This window comes from Pyrus communis, chromosome 9 (genome assembly GCF_963583255.1).
Source record: "Pyrus communis chromosome 9, drPyrComm1.1, whole genome shotgun sequence".
Classification (NCBI taxonomy): domain Eukaryota; kingdom Viridiplantae; phylum Streptophyta; class Magnoliopsida; order Rosales; family Rosaceae; genus Pyrus; species Pyrus communis.
Window position 1 is genome coordinate 5,988,872 of NC_084811.1, and position 21,881 is coordinate 6,010,752.

Below are 21,881 nucleotides of genomic sequence, written 5' to 3' on the forward strand. Positions count from 1 at the left end.
GATTAAATGGAATGAAGAATGGCTTTAAGTGAGTTAACAACAATTAAGAGTGGAGTTAGTAATGGATAAGTGTCATACTCTAAGAGAGGCCATAAAGAGGTCAGACATTGCTTGGTTGCAAAAGATTTGAACTCAGAGTTGGAGTCTTCCACTAACTTCAAGTCACCATGTTGGTGCAATTTCAAAATTATCGTAAAAAAAGATTTGAACTCATAGTTGGGAGTTTTCCACTAACTCCAAGTCACCTTTTGGATGCAGATTCAAAATTCTGGTCCAATTGATGAAATGAAATGATAGAACATAATGTTTTAGTGGATGTTATCATGGATAGCAAAGACAAAGAAATCAATTATCTTCTAGTAAGTATCACACTAAGGAAAAAATTAATTACAATTTATAATGAAATGATAGAACATAATGTTTTAGTGGATGCTATCATGGATAGCAAAGACTAAGAAATCAATTATCTGCTAGCAAATATCACACTAAGGAAAAAAATCAATTCCAATTTATAATGAATAGAAAGAACTACAATAAGGAATACAAGTAAAACGTATAAAACGGTAGTGTATAAAAAAAACATAGAAAACGTCTTCTTTACACGGAGGAGTCAGCTCAACTCAAGGGTAGGTTCTCAATAAGAGAGTCATCTTAGTGATTCTCTGTTCCAGCTCAAGGGTCTCTTGAGTTTGGTCCAATAATGCCTATGTAAAAGAAACTATAAAAAAGTCTACTTCTGTTCTTTTCCTTAAACATCAAAAATGGTTATTGGACAAAGGCAGAGTTGGCTAGACTACCAAGACATAGGAAACATATAGAAGCCCTGATTCGGTGAATAAATATGTTACAAAAGATTAAATTTTCGTGCAAGCCATCACTAAGAGGAGAGCTGGTCTAGTTAAGTAGATGAGTTTGCCAAGTGAGGGACAGTGAGATGAGAGAGCAACAATTCTATGGTCTGCAATTCAAAACCATGAATGGACAATGCATTGCAATGTAATCCAAATGTAAAAATCATGAGTCGCATGAGGTCTGAAGCATATGAGGTGTGTGAGTGATGAAAAAATGAAACTAGGAAGCAGACACTGCAATGCAGAGTCAGAATCCAAATGTACAAAAAACAGAATCAGGAAACAGAAACTTCCTTGCAATGTCTAAATCTGTACTGATCTATTCTAAAATATAATGCCAATTGAAGTGAATGCTAGCTGTAATGGAAGATTTTGTAATTTTTTTGATTATTTTAAATGCATTTAAGTATCATAATACACGATTAACATATTTATAATTAACATAAATATTGTAACTTTTTATTGATTCTATACAAAATCACCCTTTAAGATACAATTTTCATTAAATTTTTGTACTTATTATGGGTATTAAAGGAGAAAATTATTTTATGCTACGTAGCTTTAAATGCTACAAGCATTGGATGGTCTGGATTGGTTTGAATTAGTTATTATTGTGGTCCCATTAATCCAGACCATCCAATGCTTGTAGCATTTAAGGCTTGTTTTTATTTTTATTTTTTATCTTTTAATAATCTTATGTGATCCAAACAAATCGAAATTGTTTTGAATTTACTCCAAAGGTGACATGATTTCAAATGGACTAAACACTTACAATGCCCCTTTGTATTTGCTGATGCAGGTTAAACTCATCTCTCAATCGTTGTTAACTTTGCAAACCCTGACTAGAAATAACCATATAAACGCAGTATGAGAAAATGATAATCATGTTCAAACATTTATGAATGCTTGCATTGTCTTAAGGGTACCAAAAGCAACCGATGAAATCAAATTACCCTACAACCCCCCTTCCTTTTTGCTCCTAAGCCTATGCTTATGTGGTTATATATATTTGTATATATATGAAAACTAAGTTTTTATTTTTGTTGGTTGTTTGAAAGCACTGGAATTTTCTGTTTTGGTGTGGAGATTTTGAGTGGTGGAGGAGACCCTTTTAAGATTAGGGTCTAATATCTTCGTTGACACTCATTTTTTATTTTTTATTTTTTATAGTGAAGCTTATTTATTGCATGATATCTCTTCTTATATAAAGAGAACAAATATTGACTAAGAAATTAAATTTCTTAGATGTTGCTCTTTCTTTATGTTCATAAGATATAGTCTCAATCAGACAGTGTTTGTCCTCAGATTTTTTTACGTTGATGTTGTATGTAGATAGTTCCTACCTATCCATGCACAATGCTTACAACACATTTAGTCCATTATTTTGATACTTATATACAATATTTGTAATTCATTTAACATTCTAGCGGCAACGCGTGAGCTAAAACTACTAATCCTACCTAAAATAGGATTTCAAGAATATTTTCAATGAAAACTCAAATCAACATAATGTGCATTCCAATTTATAGGTTTATCCTCCTGCATGATGTTTGTTTGTTTTTTTATTTTTATCTATCCTATTGCTTTTGGTGATTTGCAACTTGTTTTGCATGTTTAAACCTTCTAGGTTTTTGTTTAGAGGGATGTAGGCTTAACATCCCTCCATTTTCTTGTATTTTTATTTGTTTTCTTAAGAAGACTCAGATTTATGCCCCGTTTTTTCTTGTATTTTTTTTTTTCATTTCTTCTTGTAGTATGATATGTGAGGTTTATGTTCTCATGACTAAGTATAACTTCTTTTTTCTAATTCTATAAAAATTTCCTCGTACCATCGAGGTTTCGCTAAAAAAAGAAGAAGAAGAAAGCCAGTTTGCAACGATTTGCTACCCACGTGTACTTTCCACTTGAATTTGTATAGAAACGTTAAAGGGAAATGAAAATAAGTAAAAGAAGGATTAAATGACTAAAACCCCCTAATTTTTTAGTGTCATTCTAAATTGGTCTCAACCTTTTTAAACATTCCAAATAAGTACCCAACTTATTAAAAATGTCACATCCGTTAAGCCATAGTTAATTTTTCAAACATATATTATGTTCAAAATCCACCAATTGGGTATATCATGGTCAACATTAATATTGGTTGCCTCAAAATTTGAATTTCAAACATAGATTATGTAAATATGGAATCCAATGAACAAAAAAATATTGAATTGAATCGAAAATGGACCCAAATTGAAACTATATTAGGAGGACATTTTTCTAACAAATAAGAGGATTAAGAAGTCAGATAAAGTTTCAAGGAGCTTGTTTTGCTCATTTGATTTTCTCATACTCCAATTCTCGGCTCGTAAAGTTTTCAGTTCTTCTTTGGAGGTGGTAAAGATGGTAGTGGCCGGATCATGACAGTTCTTACCATTTTAGCAACCTCCAGGACCTTCTTCTTGATGTTGGCGGTTAGAGTTGTAGGGTGGAGTTAGTGGGTTTGTGATAGGTTTGGAGGTGATGGCATGATGGGGCTAGTGGTGGCCGTTCGCTGGTAGATGCTATGCTTTGATGACCTTCTATTGATTTTGGAGACAAAGCGACTCCTAGTTAATTTAGCATAGTTTTAACTAGGGCTTAAAGGATGTGACATTTTCAGTAGGTTGAGTAATTGTTTGGAATGTTTAAAAAGTGGAGACCGATTTAGAATGACACTAACAAGCTAAGGGATTTTAGGTAAGTAATCCATACAAGAAATGGCCCACTGAAATAAAATAAAATAAAATAAAATGAAAAGACAGTAATTATGATGAAAAAGTCTGCAAATTCTCACTTTCCTCTTCCAATGTGGTTACTGATGCCCACCAAAACCACCTCATGAATGTTGGCAGTTTGTCAAATTTATGGCCGGAATTCACATCACTTACTGCCAAAACTGAGTTGAGGTTTTGATGTGATTAAATGGAATGAAGAATGGCTTTAAGTGAGTTAACAACGTTTAAGAGTGGAGTTAGTAATGGACAAGTGTTAAACTCTAGGAGAGGCCATAAAGAGGTCAAACACTGTTTGCAGCAAAAGATTGAACTCAGAGTTGGGAGTCTTCCACTAACTCCAAGTCACCGTTTGGGTGCAATTTCAAAATTCTCGTCAAACTGATGAAATGAAATGATAGAACATGATGTCTTAGTGGATGTTATCATGGATAGCAAAGACTAAGAAATGAATTATCTGCTGGCAAGTATCACACTAAGGGAAAAAATATCAATTATCTTCTCTTTCGTGCTTTTGTGCAAAATAAACTTTGGTTTTCTGGTTTTCCATTTGTCTTTGAACAATGATGGAGCATTCACGTACTATTCGTAATCTGGTTTTGTTGAAATTCCTGCATGGCTTCTTTCTCTTAGTCTTGTGCATGATGAGCACATGTCCAGAATCTGTGACATTTCCCAGCCCTACCCTGCTTGGAAACGAATCTGATCGCTTGGCTTTGCTAGACTTCAAGAAAAGAATAACTGAAGATCCCCTCAGTGTCATGAGCTCGTGGAATCATTCCATCCACTTCTGCAGTTGGGTAGGCATTACATGCCACCGTGCCACCCAAAGAGTCTTGATTCTGGACCTGCAAGATAAACAATTGGTAGGCTCCATTCCACCTTCCATTGGGAATCTTACTCGTCTAATTGAAATAAGCTTGGGAATCAACAAGTTTCATGGTGAAATTCCTCAAGAATTGGGTCGACTGCGGACCTTGGAAAGTCTCAACCTGTCTTTCAATTCTTTCGGCGGGAAACTTCCGACTAATATGTCCCACTGTACACAACTCAGATTTTTGGATCTTTTTTCCAACAAGATTATTGGGTCAATTCCACGCCAACTCAGTTCATGGTTGAGTTTGACTGTTCTACAACTTGGAAAAAATAATCTCAGTGGAACCATCCCAGGTTGGATAGGAAATTTTTCTTCTTTGAGGAGTCTTAGACTTGGCGGCAACAATTTTCAAGGAAGCATACCAAATGAGCTCGGGCATATAACAACCTTGGAATTATTCATAGTTGGGGACAATAATTTGTCTGGTATGCTCCCTTCTTCAATTTATAATATTTCTTCCATATACATATTCGGTGTTTTTTTGAACCATTTCCATGGAGAGCTACCACCAAATCTCGGCATCTTGCTTCCTAATCTCGTAAAATTTTACTGTGATATAAACAATTTCACAGGAAATATTCCTGTATCATTGTCAAATGCTTCTAGACTTCAGAAGATTGATTTTGCTGGAAATGACTTCACGGGGACTATCCCTGGAGAAAGTCTCGGAAGCTTGCGAAGCTTACTTGTGCTAAACCTTTTAAACAATCGACTGGGAAATGGAAAACTTGGTGATATGAGTTTTCTCAATTTCTTGACTAATTGTACTAGTCTTCAACATCTGGGTCTTAGCACTAATCGTTTTGGGGGAGAAATCCCGAGATCCATAGCCAACCTTTCGACCCAACTACAAGTTCTTACTCTAGGGGAAAATTTGTTACATGGAAGCCTCCCAAACGGCATTGGAAATCTTATAAACCTCATCGTCCTACATATGTCTCATAACTATTTGGCGGGTGTTGTCCCTGAAGAAATTGGGAAGCTCGAGAAGATAGGGCAACTGTATTTGATACATAACAAATTTTCCGGGCCAATTCCATCGTCCCTTGGTAATATGACTTCATTGATAGAGCTATGCATGGAGAAAAACAATTTTCAGGGAAGTATACCTCCAAGTCTTGGAAATTGCCAGAACCTGTTACTACTTACACTTTATAATAACAATCTAACAGGCAGCATACCTCAAAAGCTTATGGAGCTTTCAACCCTTTCAATTTCTTTGGACCTGTCTGAAAATTATTTGACTGGTCCATTGCCAAGTAATGTGGGTGATCTGGTGCATCTCACACGGCTAAATGTATCAAACAACAAGTTATCAGGTGAAATCCCCAGCACCATCAGCAGTTGTACTAGTTTGGGGGGCTTGTACTTGGACGACAACAAATTTGAAGGAACAATTCCTCAGTCTCTTAAAGATTTAAAGGGCTTGGAAGAACTTGACATCTCAAGCAATAACTTATCCGGGCAGATTCCTGACTTCTTAGGCAAGCTTGGAGCACTTAAGTATCTCAATCTTTCTTATAATGATTTTGAAGGCGAGTTGCCTAAAGAAGGTATTTTTTCAAATGTCAGTGGTGTCTCGGTTCTTGGAAATCAGAGGCTCTGTGGTGGCATCCCACAATTACATCTACCTTCATGCCACCAAAACAAACACCATTCATCTCGAGGACTACTTTCCCCAAAAGTAGTCATCCCTATATCTTGTGCACTTGTATTCATAATTGCTATATCATGCTTCTTCAGTGCTCGTTCAATGCTGAAAAAGTCAAGAGAAGGACTTGTAACTTCACGTTCTTATAAAGATTGGAAATTAGGTGTTTCCCACTCACAACTTGTTGAATCGACTAATGGTTTCTCGGTGGATAATTTGATTGGTTTGGGAAGTTTTGGTTCTGTTTATAAAGGGATAATTCCTAGCGACGGAACGGTAGTTGCTGTTAAGGTATTAAACCTTCAACAACAAGGAGCGTCCAAGAGTTTCAATGATGAATGCAAAGCTTTAAGAAGTGTCAGGCACAGAAATCTTCTCAAGATCATAACTGCATGCTCGAGCATTGATAATCATGGTAGAGACTTCAAAAGTCTAGTCTTTGAGTTCATGCCAAATGGAAGTCTTGACTCGTGGTTGCATCCTAGAGATGAGGATCAATCTCCAAGTAAGAGATTGAATTTTATGCAAAGATTGAACATAGCCATTAATGTTGCTTCTGCGTTAGATTACCTCCACAACCATTGTGAAACATCCATTGTTCATTGTGATCTAAAGCCGAGCAATGTACTTCTTGATGAAGACATGGTAGCCCGTGTTGGGGACTTTGGTTTAGCAAGGTTCCTCTTGGAAGCATCAAATGATCCTTCCCTTAGTCAAACAATGTCATCGCAACTAAAGGGTTCTATAGGTTACATTCCTCCAGGTATGAGCTTCCATCATTTTAATTTATTTTTTCGGTTCTTAATTATTAACTTATTACTAAAAATCAATTAATTAAATTCTATTTATTAATTTTTTCGGTTCTTAATTATTAACTTATTACTAAAAATCAATTAATTAAATTCTATTTATTAAAGATATACTATTGACTCTTTTTCTGGAAACAAGTAACATTAATCTGAAATAAGATATCAATTTTAATAGTCAATTGCATGTGACATCTTATTGTCTATATGTATGTCATGGCAGAGTACGGCATGGGAGGCCAAGTTTCCATACAGGGAGATGTTTACAGCTACGGGATACTTTTGCTAGAAATGTTCACAGGAAAAACACCTACTGATGACATGTTCATCGAAGGTTTAAGCATTTACAAATTCGCAGCCATGGCTTTGCCCGACCATGTCATGGACGTTGTTGATCCTTCATTGCTCCTCGACCTCGAAGCTGATGGTAGTGTTAACGATGACAGATACGAAAGGACTGCACTGCCCAGACGTAACAATCGTGGAATGGTGAAAGCAAAAAAGGTAAAGGAATGCTTGTTTGCTGTGATGCAGATAGGACTTTCCTGCTGTGCAGTATCACCAAAGGAGCGGATGCTTCTGAATATGGTTGTTGGAAAAATGAGTGCAATTAAAGACTCGTGCCTCAAAGTTCAAGAAGGCTAAAGAATGGCAAAGATATGCTGCTTGTGGTTTTTCTTTTCTTGTTTTTCTCTACCTTTCCTGCCATCGCTTTGAACCTTGCCTCTTTTATGTTAGCGGTTGTTTTATAGGGACGAAGTTTTCATTTGTATGACTTGAAGCTTTCAAAATCTTATTTGTGTGGAGCTATTTGTAATTGTCTTGGTTATGTCTATCCTGTTTAGAATTTGATAAACTCAATGCTGAAGTAGTTTATAACATTTCAGTCTCATATTTCTTCCCAAATGGTTGCATGTGCTACACAAGTTTTGTTGGATTTTTTTTTTTTTTGGTAGCATGTGGGTTATGGTTGTGACGAAGGATGAAAGATTGCTTTAAGGCACGTATAAATATGTTGCCATTCATAATCTATTTCGCATATGTAGAAAACTGCTGCTGTATTTTGATTATTTCCATCTAAAATTCAAATTTCTAGCCGAATGCGCATTCGATTACTTGTTTTAGGGTTCCTGTTCTGTTCAATTTATTAATCGTTTCATCTATTTACACAGCGTGTGTAATTCCCACAATTTGTTTTCTGAGATGGGAATTAGGCAAACATCGGAAGCACGCAGAAGTTGACAGAGTAAATAGAAATTAAAAAATTCAGATTTTTTGGGTTTTTTTGGTACTGGAGTTATGGGGCAATGAACTGCTTTGCATTGATGAATTGGTGTGACAAAAGTAAACCACTTTTATTATTTTTGTGCATAGTTGCAAAAACAGATCATGTTTCGCTTAGCTTCTGGAAATCATTTTGTTTTGTTCATCATCGAGACTTAGCCAATATTCTAATCAGGTATTTTTCTTAGGAAACTTGCTTGTTGCTGCTTGTATGTTTGACTGTTGTACTTTCTCGTTCGATACGTTTCCAACCTACTCTCTGTGGCTAGTCTAGTTAAGGAATTAATGACTTCCATAATTCTCACTCGCAATCTTTGTATGTGGCATGCATCTATGGATGTTTGAACTCCTCGGTGTTCTTGGAGCTTTGTTAATCCAATTTCATATCTGATTTAAGATTCAGTAGATGAACTTGGCATTTCCTTTTTATCTTCTACCGAAGGGGACTCGATGCTAAAGATTGCTCAGTAAGTCGACGCTATACTCTTAAAAATCTTTCAAAATCTCAATTGAGTACGCCCCGCTTAATGATTTTGGCTACCTAGTGTGTCCTACCCTTTGCTCCCGAGTCCAATCCCTTCCCCCGAGATTAGGGTAGTCAAAAGAAAGGACCCCATTACTATGCGATTCAAAACTTATGGTCTACAAATGAACACCTTTGTTAGATGATCCAGCCATTCAGATTTCGATCAAGCTTTATGGAATGTGAAGAGTCATATAAGTGTGAATTTACAAAAATATTATTCACATCTCTTCTTAAGAACATAGATCATTTGCGTGAGCGAGATTATTGGAAAACCTATATTTCAATATGTACGTATGTGTATAATACGTTTTTAGTACATTAGAGTTGTTAAATGTATATTTCAACGAATCATTCTGACGTGTACAACAAACAGAAGCACACAAATTTACGAACGAGGATAAATAATTAACAAATAGTTTTATTGTCGGTCGCCGCACAATTTCAAACCTCATTGGATTTCCCACTTCATGCATAAAAGAATTGAGACTTGTTGAGTTGTTGAGGTGATAAGAAGATACAAATTCGTTTTAACACAATTGAAAGCGTTTTTAGAGAAAATGTTTGATTTTTAGTTAAAATGGTCTCTAAAATTGACATAACTACTCACTTTGGTCCCTATGATTTATAATCGATAGAAATGGTCCATAAAATTGCTCATCGTCAATCATTATGGTCATTTCGTGAAAAATCTTAGTTAAATTGCAGGTATTTTTGTCAAATCAACCCCTCCACTTGAACTGTTGGTTTCTTCAATTTCCCTGAGATTTTGCATAGAAAACCAAAATAATTGATGGTTGACTATCACATGGATTACTTTTATTGATTTTAAATCTCAAATGACCATTTTGGTTAAAAAACCACAATGTTTTTGAGTTCTAAAAGTACATGAAGTACTTTTTTAGGGTTTACTTGTGTTTTTGCTAAAAACTGTTTTCAAAAATATTTTCACTTAAAACGCTTTCAGTTATTTGAAAATCACTTCTAAACGAGTTTTTTTTTTTTTTTAATTTTTTTTTTATCATTGTGCCACATAGAAGCCACCACAACCATCATTGGCTGGTCAAAAATGCCAATTGGCAACAGCAGGATCTCCTAAAAGATGATCACTTGCAGCAATTGGTACACGTCATGAACCAATTTCTCAATTCAAGCAGCGCAGCAGCTTGTTTGCTGAACATTTCTCATGGCAACCAAATTCTCTCATCACTAAAAGTCAAGGCAATTTTGTCACCTACCCTTCAACTTTACTGCAATCAGCAATCGCTTGGAGCTGCACCCCACTTTATTATCTTCTCCCATCATCACACACGGTAGTGACTAGTTTAGTGACTAGGACTGGGAAACAGATTGAAATCAAGTTCGAGTCGGTCTAACAAGTGATACGATGAAGCAGTATTGATTTTCATTTGTAAGTTTGAGGTTCCGGATTTGATTCACATTAATAGTGAGAATATATTATTTTTTGTGTTGAGTTTAATATCTAGTAAGGGGCTAACCTATTGTGTGGCCTAAACCAACCACTTAAATGCAGAATAATGTTGTATCCAAAGAGTTCTTTTAGCGCCCGCCGCACCCCCCCTTGGAATAGATTATCTCCTTTAGATGAGTCTTTCATGCAACAGAAATGCTAGTTCAAGTAAATTGTATACTATTTTATGGAAGAACAATATGGTTAACCTCTATCCAACTCAATAGTGGTATGTTTACTTACCAAGAACGAGAATGCAAGTATGAGTATAATTCTCACTCCTGACATCATGAGTTTACTAAAATGCAAGGAATAACAAGATAACATAATCCCTTGTTAACTCATCCGAAAAGTAAGTACGCATGCCCTAAAGTATAACTGAAAAATAAATTCCGTCTCATCAAAATAGTCCAGTTCACGCCGAACCAACAAGTGACAACCAAAGCATCCATCCTTCACACTTCTTTTGTACTTAGCCATTTAACAACTTCCCCCCACTTGCACCAATGCAAACATTGCCTATTTAGAAAGACATCCCTCCCCCGAGGGTTTAACCTCCCCACCACCACCCCCAAAACCCAAAATCAATAACTTGGCTTCACACAATCCGTCCACTTGGCAGCCTCGAGACGTGTTGCCCCGTCATCCGGGTAGCCACAAACCAAACCCCTCATCTTTTCTGCCCTTTGTTTGTCAAATCAAAACCAACACCCATTACCCACCCCCCTCTTCCCCTCTTTGACAAAAACACGTGCAAAAAACACTCAAAAGAATCACACACCAAAACATATTTCCCCTTTCCTTCCTCTCCCACCACTTTGAACACCTTCATACTCCTCTGGCTTCACTACGAGACAAAACCCACCGAGATCTTTCAGTTATATACATCACCCTCTCTCTCTCTCTCTCTCTCTCTCTCTCTCTCTCCCTAATGGCGTCCAACTGCACACGCGTCTCCGTTTGAGCCTCACCTCCTCTGTTTTCCTCTATCTCTCTCTCTCTGAAAAAAAACAAAATGCATGAACCTTGCTCTCGAAGTATCCTCACTCATTAGCATTACTTGCCCACAAAGCAAATCAAAAACCAAAATCCCAAAAGAAATCCCCCACCTTTCGAATCCCACCTCCTATTTAATCCCACCCATCTCTCTGTTTTTCGTCGCCATTAAAACCCTAGAAAGCTTTGCTGTTTTTGTTTTGGTTATGACAAACGGTTCTCAAAGCGGCAATGCGTCAAACACATTCGAGGCATTCTACGAGGGCTGGCTGGTCCGACAAGAACACTTCCTCGATGAGCTCTTATCGGCCCAACAAACTATCGACGAGGCCCGAGATGAAGACCTCCGAGATTTGGTGTGTCGGGTTCTCTCTATTACCAGCAGTTTTACGACGAGAAATCGCAACTTGGACAGTGGGACGTTTTACTGGTTTTCTCGCCGACGTGGTATACTTCCTACGAAAGGAGCCTGCTTTGGATCGCCGGGTACAAACCGGGTATCATATTCCGGCTCGTGACCGAGTCGGTGCCCGATTTGAGCGACTAGCAGCGGGTTAGGATAGCCCGGCTGAGGGAGGTGGCCCGAGTTGAGGAGCGCGCGCTCAACGACAAGCTCGCCAAGATTCACGAGAGCGTGGCGGCGCCGCTGTTCATGGATGCGGTGAGGCGGTACGGGAGGGCCGGCCACAGGGAGATCGTGGAGGACGACGCGGTGATCAAGTCGCTTAAGTTGGCATTGGAGACCGTGGTGGAGAATGCCAACTTGCTGAGGACGACGATGGCGACGAAGCTGGTGGATTTGCTGAGCTCGGGGCAGGCAGTGAAATTTTTGACGGCAGTGATGCAGTTTCAGCTAAAGATTCGGAGTTTGGGGTTGGAGAGGGACGCCGAGAAGCAGCGGGAAATGAGCGGAGGCGGTGGTGGTTGGAGTCCAATTAGTAGTAAGTGGTAGAATTTTGAGTTTTATACTTTGGAGGAAAATGTATGGTGGGTTTGGCTAATAATTTTGATTATGGATGGTAATGGTAATTTTATTATGATTGCATTTTGCAATGGAGCTTGGATGATGAAAATGGATTTTAATATAATTGATATAAAGGAAAGTTTTGAACTTGGGACACAATAAATTTACATTTGGAACGCAGTGAATTGGAAATGATGATATAATTTGTTTTAGTTACAGAGAAAAACGACACTTTACAAGTTTCGATTAGACACCAAAAATATTAGTAAATGATTTGTGGAATGTATGGTCAACAGAACGAGACTCGCCAGAACTAAGAAAGGTATGATGTTTAGAATGTATGGTCAACACAACGAGACTCGACCAAACTTCTACTTGTACTTTTCTCCTGTTTGGAGTCCAATTAGATCAAATTCTAATCGCTTTAGAAAAGGTTACCGGATGATCAAGAGAACGAAACTTGATTAGACACTTCTACTCAAACGTTTCTCCCACTTGGAGGCCAATTAGACTAAACTCCAAGCACTTAAGAGCAACTTTTTATCTCATGTTGATTAAAAATGTCTTCGAAACTCATGGGTGCGTAACGGCTCCCTTGGCCTTGAGAGGGGAGAAGACCACATTTTGGAAGGTTACAGTCAAAAGATGTAACTGCTTATGACATTTAGCTACCCGTTCAAATCTTATCCTGCAAAACCCAACAGCTTTTGGTGGGAATTTTGCTTTTGCTTCTGTTGTGGTAGGATAATCTGGTCAATACAAACGCCCTTGGCAAGCTTTCCTTTGACCCAACCACCGAGTTCTAGCAATCTTTGGACATAAGGTTTCAAAAGGTTCATTTCCTTTGTCACTCATTTGGACGTAAACTTGTCCGCCCACGGTGTTATGCCGGGGGCGAACAAGCCCAGGTATGGCGCTTTTTTGGCGAATAATTTGGGGGTCTGCTAGAATCATTTATTTGTCTTTCAGAACTATATACCGATACAATGTCTAAAAACAACAATTTATATGGTGTCCTTATTTTTGGTTGTCAATAGATGAATTCACTTCATCCCTTTTGACATCAGACAACCTTGTTCTTAATGAAAGAAACTTGTGGAGGGAGTTGAGATTCAGAGAAGTTACACTACAGACAGCTTCGCTGGGTCAATGCAGCTGGCCTGAAGCTGGCAATGCCAGTGACTTCCCTACCGGTGACCAAGGCGTTGATGTCATACGTGCCTTCGAATGTGTAGATGGGTTCCAAATCACCGAAAGCCTGCAAGGTGACCACAAAATGAATGCATTCAAAAGGTGACAGAAATAACTAAAGTTGTGCACATATAACAAACACCCTTCGCAAAAGAAACAGCCTGTCAATGGCACGTTTAAGATCCAATGCAATCAGGTTCCTACACTAAAGGAGTCGATAGCAAACGTTACCTAACCCTTTACCGACAACGGTAGGACAGAGGAATAGGTATACAAGTCAATAAGACACAGCAAATTTAAAATCAATCCTATCATTGCCTTCAAGTCCTAGCTTGAAAATTGCACCCATTTAGTATTTTGAATGTATAAGCAATAGGATAATTAAATGCATCAGGATGTCATTTTTTTCTACCTTCCCCATGCTAGCATGACCATGAGTCATTTTACCCGCCTCATACAGCTTGCAGAGGCGCCAACCTATAAGAACCATAGCTTGAACATTACCAAGCATACGGACAAGTTTCTCTTGGTTGATCTGGAAAGCTGCAAGGAGGGGCTCCAAATTGTTTCCTCTCCTTCAGATACCTTTCAAATCCTTATAATTTAGACTTAATACAGAGGAACTTGAATTATGGTAAATGGAAGATGAGAGAGAGAGAGAGAGAGCGCTGCTTAGGCATGTTTTTATACCTGTGACACATATCATAGACCCCCATACATAAACCAATAGGTTGCTAGGCGACCATGACACGCAAAACAGCAAGAACCTGTATTCAGTAGTTTAAAGCAACATCAAATCAATAAATACTCATGAAGACAACATTATACGTGTCACTCTCACATGTGTGAGAAATGAGAGACCATAGCACATCTGTTTTATATTAGGGCAACATAATGAAAAACTTTGCTCCATGCTCCGTAGAAAGAAGATTCAGAGTTATAACTTTGGGATAATGTCGTTATAACTTTGGGATAACGTCATCACAGTATCAAGCCTTATCTCTCAAAAGGGGAATAAAGAGCTATTACAAAGACCAATATGAATCTCTAGTCAAGCTTAAACATGTCTTGTTTATTAAACATAAGCTCGAATAAGAAGTAGAATTTAGGTCTAAATTACTCTACAGGGAGAAGATTAAACAAATTGCAATAATGCAGCTCTGCAGCTTACCTTGTTAGTATCCTGAAAAGAATTAACACCAGGCAGCCTTTCCTCATCTGGAACAAATACTTTATTTAAGAGAATATCTCCATTTTGAACAATGCGTAAACCAATTTGATTTTCTATTTTTGTAGTTGTCAGTCCAGGGGCATTCTTCTTTACTATAAATCTGAAATAGAAGGAGAAAAAAAGCATTCAACATGAGAGTGCTGCTACGGAAAACCATCTTGCTAAATTTTGGATGCATCTAGGCATCTAAACACCAAAGCAATTTGGAGTCAAGGAGAAGCATAATCAGAAAGAAATAATCGTAAATTCTGCATAACTTTGAAGCTTGACAAACAAGTTCCGAACACATATTGAGAGGTTGTTCGCATGTTTATGTTTTTACATACCCATTAATCTGATTTGTTGTTGTATTCCTAGAAAAAATAATCAAGGCATCGGCAAATGTACTGTTTCCTATCCATCGCTTTTGGCCTTCAAGTACCCAACCTCCTTCCACCTGACGATCCCAACAACACAAGAATACATGATATAGCATGATCGGAGCCATGACACCCAAAAACCAAAAGAGCATGATAATACCATTTAACAAAAATAAAGAAGCAAATGAGAAGGTTGAAATCCTTGACCTCTGTTGTTGTCGCTCTCAAGGCACTCGCATCACTTCCATAGTCAAGCTCAGTCAAACCTTTAACATGCAGATAAATAGATTTGAGTATCTTGACATTAGCATAAAAAGATATTAGATACGAATATCATAAAAGAGCATCTTACCCAGCAGGCGACAGTCTTAAATTCAGCCAAAGAAGGTAGATATTTCTGCTTTTGAGCCTCCGACCCACATAATGCTATTCTTCAGAGTCCAGAAATGTTACACTAGTTATAAGCCTTGACTTGTCAACAACATCATTTTTCAGTGAAGGTTTGGTTATTTATAAAACAAAAGGTCAAAAATAAAATTATCCAAATTCTAACCAATAGTAAGCATTGCTGCTGAGAAATGAACCAAGAAGAAAGTAGAACAGCTTGCATCAACTCTAGCAATTTCAGCTATAACAAAAGCATTTACCGTAATAGAAAGACCAGGACACCCATAACCCTGATAGAAAGAAGGCCACAAGCGAAATTACCAACCCACCCAACAAATTATCGAACCCAAGATTTAAAAATAACTTCTTAAGTTATGTATTAAGCACCTTGATTGTCCCACCAGCAATGCGTAATGCACCAAGCTTTGGAATAATTTGAAATGGAAACTCTGCCTTCTCACAATACTGAAAAAACAAGTTCGCAGATCAATCTCATTGTTTACGAATGTATATTAAATAATTAAATATTGACTGTTTTAGCCTTAATATGAAATGCAGAAATGGTTAGAGTAAAAAGGATACCTCTGCCATAATTGGAGCCACGTCTTTCTCCATACACTTAACCTAATAGCCTGCTCCTCAGGTGTCAATAGATCATCAATCTGGTAGTAATCCGAAGCTGTAAATTTTTAAGGCCAAGAGATAAGAATATGGAAGTTAATTACTGAAGTTGCCCGTTTCTTCAAATTACAAATCAAAATCACAACAACTAAAGAGGTGCACGAGCAATGTACTAAATATTCACAAAGAAACAAAGTAAACAAACCAGAACGCAAAAAGTGAGACAAGATGAAATGCAAATCCGAAAAATTCGAATCAATAGTCTGGATTCACATAAGTTACATAACAAGAGGAAATCCTGAACTGTTTTACAAAAGACAATTTCTCCATAGACACACATACAAGTTTATCTATACGATATCTATTATATAATGATGGTTAATGTTCTTACTGCAGGGAGGAAAAGTAGAAGCCGGCATTGCTTGCGGAAAAGCAACTGAAACATCCAATGCAGGGGAATTGAAGTAATTCGTCATCTCATTATTCTTAACATCATCTGCAGGACATCAGCAAAACAATAGCAATCGTTAAACCGAGTCGAAAATTAGAAATCAGAGCCACATACTCAGCTTATAACAATTGCAGAATACCCAAATCAACAATCAGAGGCTTCAAGTTCAAACCAAGAGCTTAATTCCAAATGCTAACTCAAGAATTAACCCACAAAATAAAAAATCGAAATTTCAGTATAATTTCCATCAAGTTGTGATCTTTCCAAGTTCTAAGAGATCCCATATGACTGTAATTTGTGAAAAAATAGAATTGTTCAACCCATCATTTCTGATCGTTAAAATTCATAAAATAAAAACTAAAAAAATTGAACTAAAACCCAATAAAAAATAATCAACTAGTTGAATATTTTACCCTGATACGGCGGAACTGTCATGGTGGTGAGGAGGAAAATTGGGAGCTCGGAGGTCGAACTGTTCTTTGGAGAAGGAGGAGGGAATTATTTTGGATAGCGATGAAGTTCGAAAGATAATACGTAATGGTTGTGGCGGATCATCAATGAAATGGAGAACAAAATATGAACACTAAATTAGCAAATCGAACGGGCTCACTAATTAATGAGCACGTTTATTAATGATTAATTTTTATGTTATTTAGTTAATAAAATTTAGTCTCCTCATTTTTTATTCTACACCTGTATTAGCTATACCATGTGTCACTGTATGAGTGGATGAAAGTTTTATTGTTTTAAGCTACTAATTTTAACACAAGTGTCCCGTTATTTGTATAATTACACGTGATCTACTATCTCATATTTCGAACATACTAAAAAATCTCTTAATGAGATGAGACAAACGTGTAGACGCAAAACTCCAAGCAAAGAATACTCATTTGGATTGGAAGTTTTTTTAAAATGACTTAATGTCTTTTAAATAAAATGTTTTTGAGTTTTAAAAGTACTTAGTACATCAAGCAACAAGCACTAATGATACCTTCTTATAAGAAACACTTTAAGTATTTTTTTCATAAATTACTAGTATTTTTTACAAAAATTAATTTCATAAATATTTTCTTAAAAAATATTTTCAATTATTTTAAAATAAGTTTCAAATGAACAAACCTTATATTTTCTACTTTTTGTTTTTATATTATCCTTATTTTTTTTTCAGAGAAATTGGTCGTTATATAATTGTTGCTGAAATAGCATAAGCAGTTGATTGACGGGTACGGTTGGTCCATTTTAGTTTTTCCTATTTGTGGTCCGTTAGGTCTATTGGGCTTGTAGTATATTCTTTTTACCCATTGTGCCTGTACTATTATTGCTAATCATTTTTTAAGGTTTTTATTATTATTATTATTATTATTATTGTTATTATTTTATCTGAATGGTTTCTGAGATTGACACACCTCTTCGCTTTAATTCCTGAGATTTGAAATCGATAGAAGTAGTTTATGAGATTGTCCACCATCAATCATTTTGGTCATTCCATGAAAAATCTCCATTAAATAAGGATAACATGATAAAAATACCCTTAATTCTTGACAAATCATTTTGGCCCATTATTTATTAACTTGAGAGTATTTTTTTCATTTTAGTCCTTATTTAATAGCATTTTCACAAAATGACCAAAATGATTGATGGTGGACAAACTCAGGGACTACTTTTATCGATTTCAAATCTTAAATACCAAAATGAAAAGTTATGCTAGTTTCAAAGACTATTTTAGCTAAAAAGTCTTTTTTGAATGTGCATTACAAACTTTTTCTTCTTATTTTCATTTTGAGATCTATTATTGGCACTTTAAAATTTAATTCTCCACTTTCGTATGAGTATTTATCTTTCTAAATAAAAATTTTAAAGTGCATAATTAGATCTTTAGCGTGTCAATAATAAATATCTTATTTTTAAAAGTTATTCTCATTAAAACCTATTTACATATGTATGTTAAAAATATTATTGTAGGAATAAGGAGTGATTTATTTTTTAGGAGTCCAATAATGTCCCGAATGATTAGTACCTCGACATGACCCACTACCACCCCTACTTCAAAGTAAGCTCTAGAAGTGGGCATAATAACACATCAATTGGTGATTTGAACAAGGTGGCCGATTTGGTTCAGTTCAGTTTCCTTTATAAAATTTACTCTAATGAGAATAAGTTGTTGATACATGACGAGTTATATTTTATAGACATAAGCGTAACCACTTTGTGTAAAATAAATGTACTCTTTATATGCAATCGAGTGTTTTCTTGCAGATTAAATTAAATTACAGTTGAAAGTAAAAAATTGCTTGTATGAAAAGAAAAAAAAAAGATACTGCTAATGCTTTCAGTGACGCTCTTGGTGATGTCTACTTTCATCTACTCCATTTGTAATGGATGCGTGTCAACCAAATGATGCAAAATGCAAGCAAACATGCCCAAAACGACTCCGTTTTGCCTTCGCTTCCAACGAAGGGATTGCCGACTGCGTACCGAATATGAAATAATCGCGACCGCAGAGGATACAACCCCCATAAACAACGGCCAAGCACCTTTTTATTTATTTATTATTTATTTTGTTCATTTAATTTCAATTTTTGTCATTGACTGATTCGAAAATTTTTACAGCTCTTAAGTGTAGGAACGCCATCGGTATGATCACTGAAACAAACATAGATAGTCTCCTCCACTAGTCCAATCCAGCTGCTTTTGCAGAAAGCCAAAGATTTCAGCTGCAAATTCGAATTCGCAATGTTCGCCAAGCGGCTTTTGCAGAAAGCCATAAACAACTCTCAGGTAAATCGTATTCCCAAGCACTCGATCGCCGCCACTTTTTTCTGTTTTTTTTTTCTTTCGAATTTTTCAGTTTAGCTTCGTAATTTGGGTTGGATTAAAGTCCGATGCTTTATCTTGTTAGTATCCTGGAAAATTGGGTATTGCATCAATGGATTATTTTTTATGATTTTTTTTTTTTATTCATTTCTGTGTAGGTTTATGCTCGAATACTTGGATTATATAAATTTGGAGCCTCTTGGTATCGACATTTGGCCTGATACTTGCCCATTTTTTTTTTGATTGGGATTTTGTATTGGAAATTGTTGGCTTCAGCATAATTTGCCACGCGGGAGTTTGACGGCGGAAGACCTGCGAGTTGCAGTTCACTATGGCATCCCATCCACGGCGTCCATTCTTGCTTTCGACCCGATTCAGCGCCTTTTGGCCATTGGAACATTGTGAGTTGCACCTACTTTCTTCTTTCTTCTTTTTTGTTTATGCTGTTTTCGGTGTGTGAGTTGATCGAAAACCAATCTACTTAGCATTGCGCACTGTCGTGTGGTTAATGAGGTATCTTGCTATTAAGCATTGCTGTTCCACATTTCTGGGAATTGCTATTCGTTTCTGTGGTACCAAAACGTTTGAATGGCAAAATACACATGTATATTTGGTGAAGCATGCTTGTAGATATTGCAATGAAGGCATGAGATTACGTACATCTATTTTGAGATATGATATCCCTGCATCACACAAATCACATTGTTGTTTTGATTCTTATTTGTTTGGTAGGGATGGGAGGATTAAAGTAATCGGTGGTGATGGTATTGAAGGACTCTTTATATCCCCGAAGCTACACGGTGCACCATTCAGGTATCTGTGTGCACCATTCATTCCCCTTGTTTAGTTACAAGGATAAAATATCAATAATAAAGTGTTTAGGGTGAAACATTTTTTTTGAATGATATATTTATATAACTTTTATGGTAAAACAATTTTTTTCTTAATCACAAACACATCCTTGAATATTATACTCTTGTCTTATTAGTTATTGGGTCAGCAAACTAATTCTTCATACTGTATTTTGGCAGTTTCTACAAAACCAGGGTTATTTGGTGAGCATCTTGAATGATAATGATATTCAGGTATGGGCTCTTTATCAAGTCTGCAATTTCGTTTGCATGTGTCCAACTCAACTCCATCCGTGTGACACATGATGACTCAATTAAACTTCTGCATCATATGCATCTTCTTTCGGTTATATTTAGGCAATTATCAACATTGATGTCTTTATAATGTTAAGTATTCGGCATTTGGCATTAATGGTCACTTTTGGATTCAATAATTTAACCATCATAACAAAAATACACTCTATGAACACCTGAATGCGGGTGAATATCATAAGGAGGGAATACAGATGGATAGAAGCAGATAATAGTAGACTGTTGACTTGGAAATTGCTGTTCATAATTCAGTGCCAGAATTTAAATTCTATGAAGTGCTTAAACATGAAACTATCTTTTATTTAAATTTTAAACAAGTGATCAATTACTTCTCAATTTTGGCAGGTTTGGAATCTCGAGAGCAGGTCCCTAGTTTATTGTCTAGAATGGGAAACAAATATAACTGCTTTTTCTGTAATCCATGGCTCCAGTTTAATGTACACTACTTTCCGAAAAAAATTGTTACAACTATTTTCAGGCAGCCACTGATTGGCTGGAGAGGCTCGGTTCATAACTTGTTTGCTGTATTAAAACTTGCAGGTATGTTGGCGATGAGTATGCTCTAGTGGCTGTGGTGAAGTATGATGCAGAGGACGGAAAATTATTGCAATTGCCATATCATATTTCTGCAAATTCTTTAAATGGTAATATATGCAGAATAGTTTCTTCAGTTTGCTGATTGATAACTGTAGCTTACAATTTTATCATTTCTTTGCTTCTATAGAGTATGATTTTCCTAGTTAATGTTGCAATTCTCGTCACAGAAGAAGCTAAATATATTGATAGAAGAGCTTCATCCATAGATGAGGGTTTTTTTTTTTCAAAATAGAACATTTCCCCAACATTTATCTGATCAGATATATTTCATGTGAACCTCATTTTACCGGAGGATCCTATAATATTGTTAATGTTGTTGATGCTATTTATATCTATGATTTGTGCCACAAAATTGTCCCTCTCTTTTCTGTTAGATCTGTTCTGAGAAGGCTTGAACTTTGGTTTCAGAAGTTGTAGGGTACAATGTGAAAGATAGTTCTGATATTTATATCTTCAATGAAGAATTGTATGATTAAATTTCTTTTCATGGTGACATCAACATCAAATATAATTTAATTATGGAATGTGTAATTTTTATTTGCTTATGTAATAACCTAATGCAACCGGTCTTTTTCTCTATTCTACAGAAGCTGCTGAGTTTCCATTTCCAACTGACCAACCCTGTTCGTCTGGAAATAGGCAAGTTATAAACTTGAAGTTTCTCACTTTTCATGTCTGCTTTTAGTGTGGAGCAAGAATGGTCCTAATTTATTATTGTTTTCCTGTCCCTTCTAGTATTATACCTTTGCAGGAATTGTTAATATATCAGTTAATCATCGCTAACCCATGATTACTTGTGCTTTGATATTCTTTCATTTCTTCGATTTGGGATCACCCACCATGTATTGATTGAATTTTAGCAGCTAAAAGACTACTTTTTTCTGTTTTGGT

The 21,881-nt window shown here is 36.4% G+C and overlaps 3 protein-coding genes, 1 long non-coding RNA gene and 1 pseudogene across 4 annotated transcripts; 4 read left to right on the plus strand and 1 right to left on the minus strand.

The window, feature by feature from the left end:
• Positions 1-4,167: 4,167 nt before the first annotated feature.
• Positions 4,168-7,748, plus strand: LOC137746069 (probable LRR receptor-like serine/threonine-protein kinase At3g47570). Its single transcript, XM_068486126.1, has 2 exons — positions 4,168-6,895; positions 7,162-7,748. The coding sequence occupies exons 1-2, from the start codon at positions 4,168-4,170 to the stop codon at positions 7,581-7,583; spliced, it is 3,150 nt and encodes a 1,049-aa protein (XP_068342227.1). The 3' UTR covers positions 7,584-7,748.
• Positions 7,749-11,418: 3,670 nt separating this feature from the next.
• Positions 11,419-12,164, plus strand: LOC137744260 (protein RESPONSE TO ABA AND SALT 1-like). Its single transcript, XM_068484117.1, has 2 exons — positions 11,419-11,709; positions 11,763-12,164. Exons 1-2 carry the CDS (start codon positions 11,419-11,421, stop codon positions 12,162-12,164), a joined length of 693 nt encoding a protein of 230 aa, XP_068340218.1.
• A 642-nt stretch (positions 12,165-12,806) lies between these two features.
• Positions 12,807-16,986, minus strand: LOC137745824 (acyl-coenzyme A oxidase 4, peroxisomal-like; annotated as a pseudogene).
• Positions 16,987-19,017: 2,031 nt separating this feature from the next.
• LOC137744261 (uncharacterized) lies at positions 19,018-20,289 on the plus strand. Its single transcript, XM_068484118.1, has 4 exons — positions 19,018-19,194; positions 19,507-19,631; positions 19,963-20,043; positions 20,262-20,289. Exons 1-4 carry the CDS (start codon positions 19,150-19,152, stop codon positions 20,287-20,289), a joined length of 279 nt encoding a protein of 92 aa, XP_068340219.1. The 5' UTR covers positions 19,018-19,149.
• Positions 20,290-20,436: 147 nt separating this feature from the next.
• LOC137744659 (uncharacterized) lies at positions 20,437-21,630 on the plus strand. Its single transcript, XR_011069613.1, has 3 exons — positions 20,437-20,830; positions 20,934-21,037; positions 21,578-21,630. It is a non-coding gene; the product is annotated as an uncharacterized lncRNA (long non-coding RNA).
• The last annotated feature ends 251 nt before the right edge of the window (positions 21,631-21,881 follow it).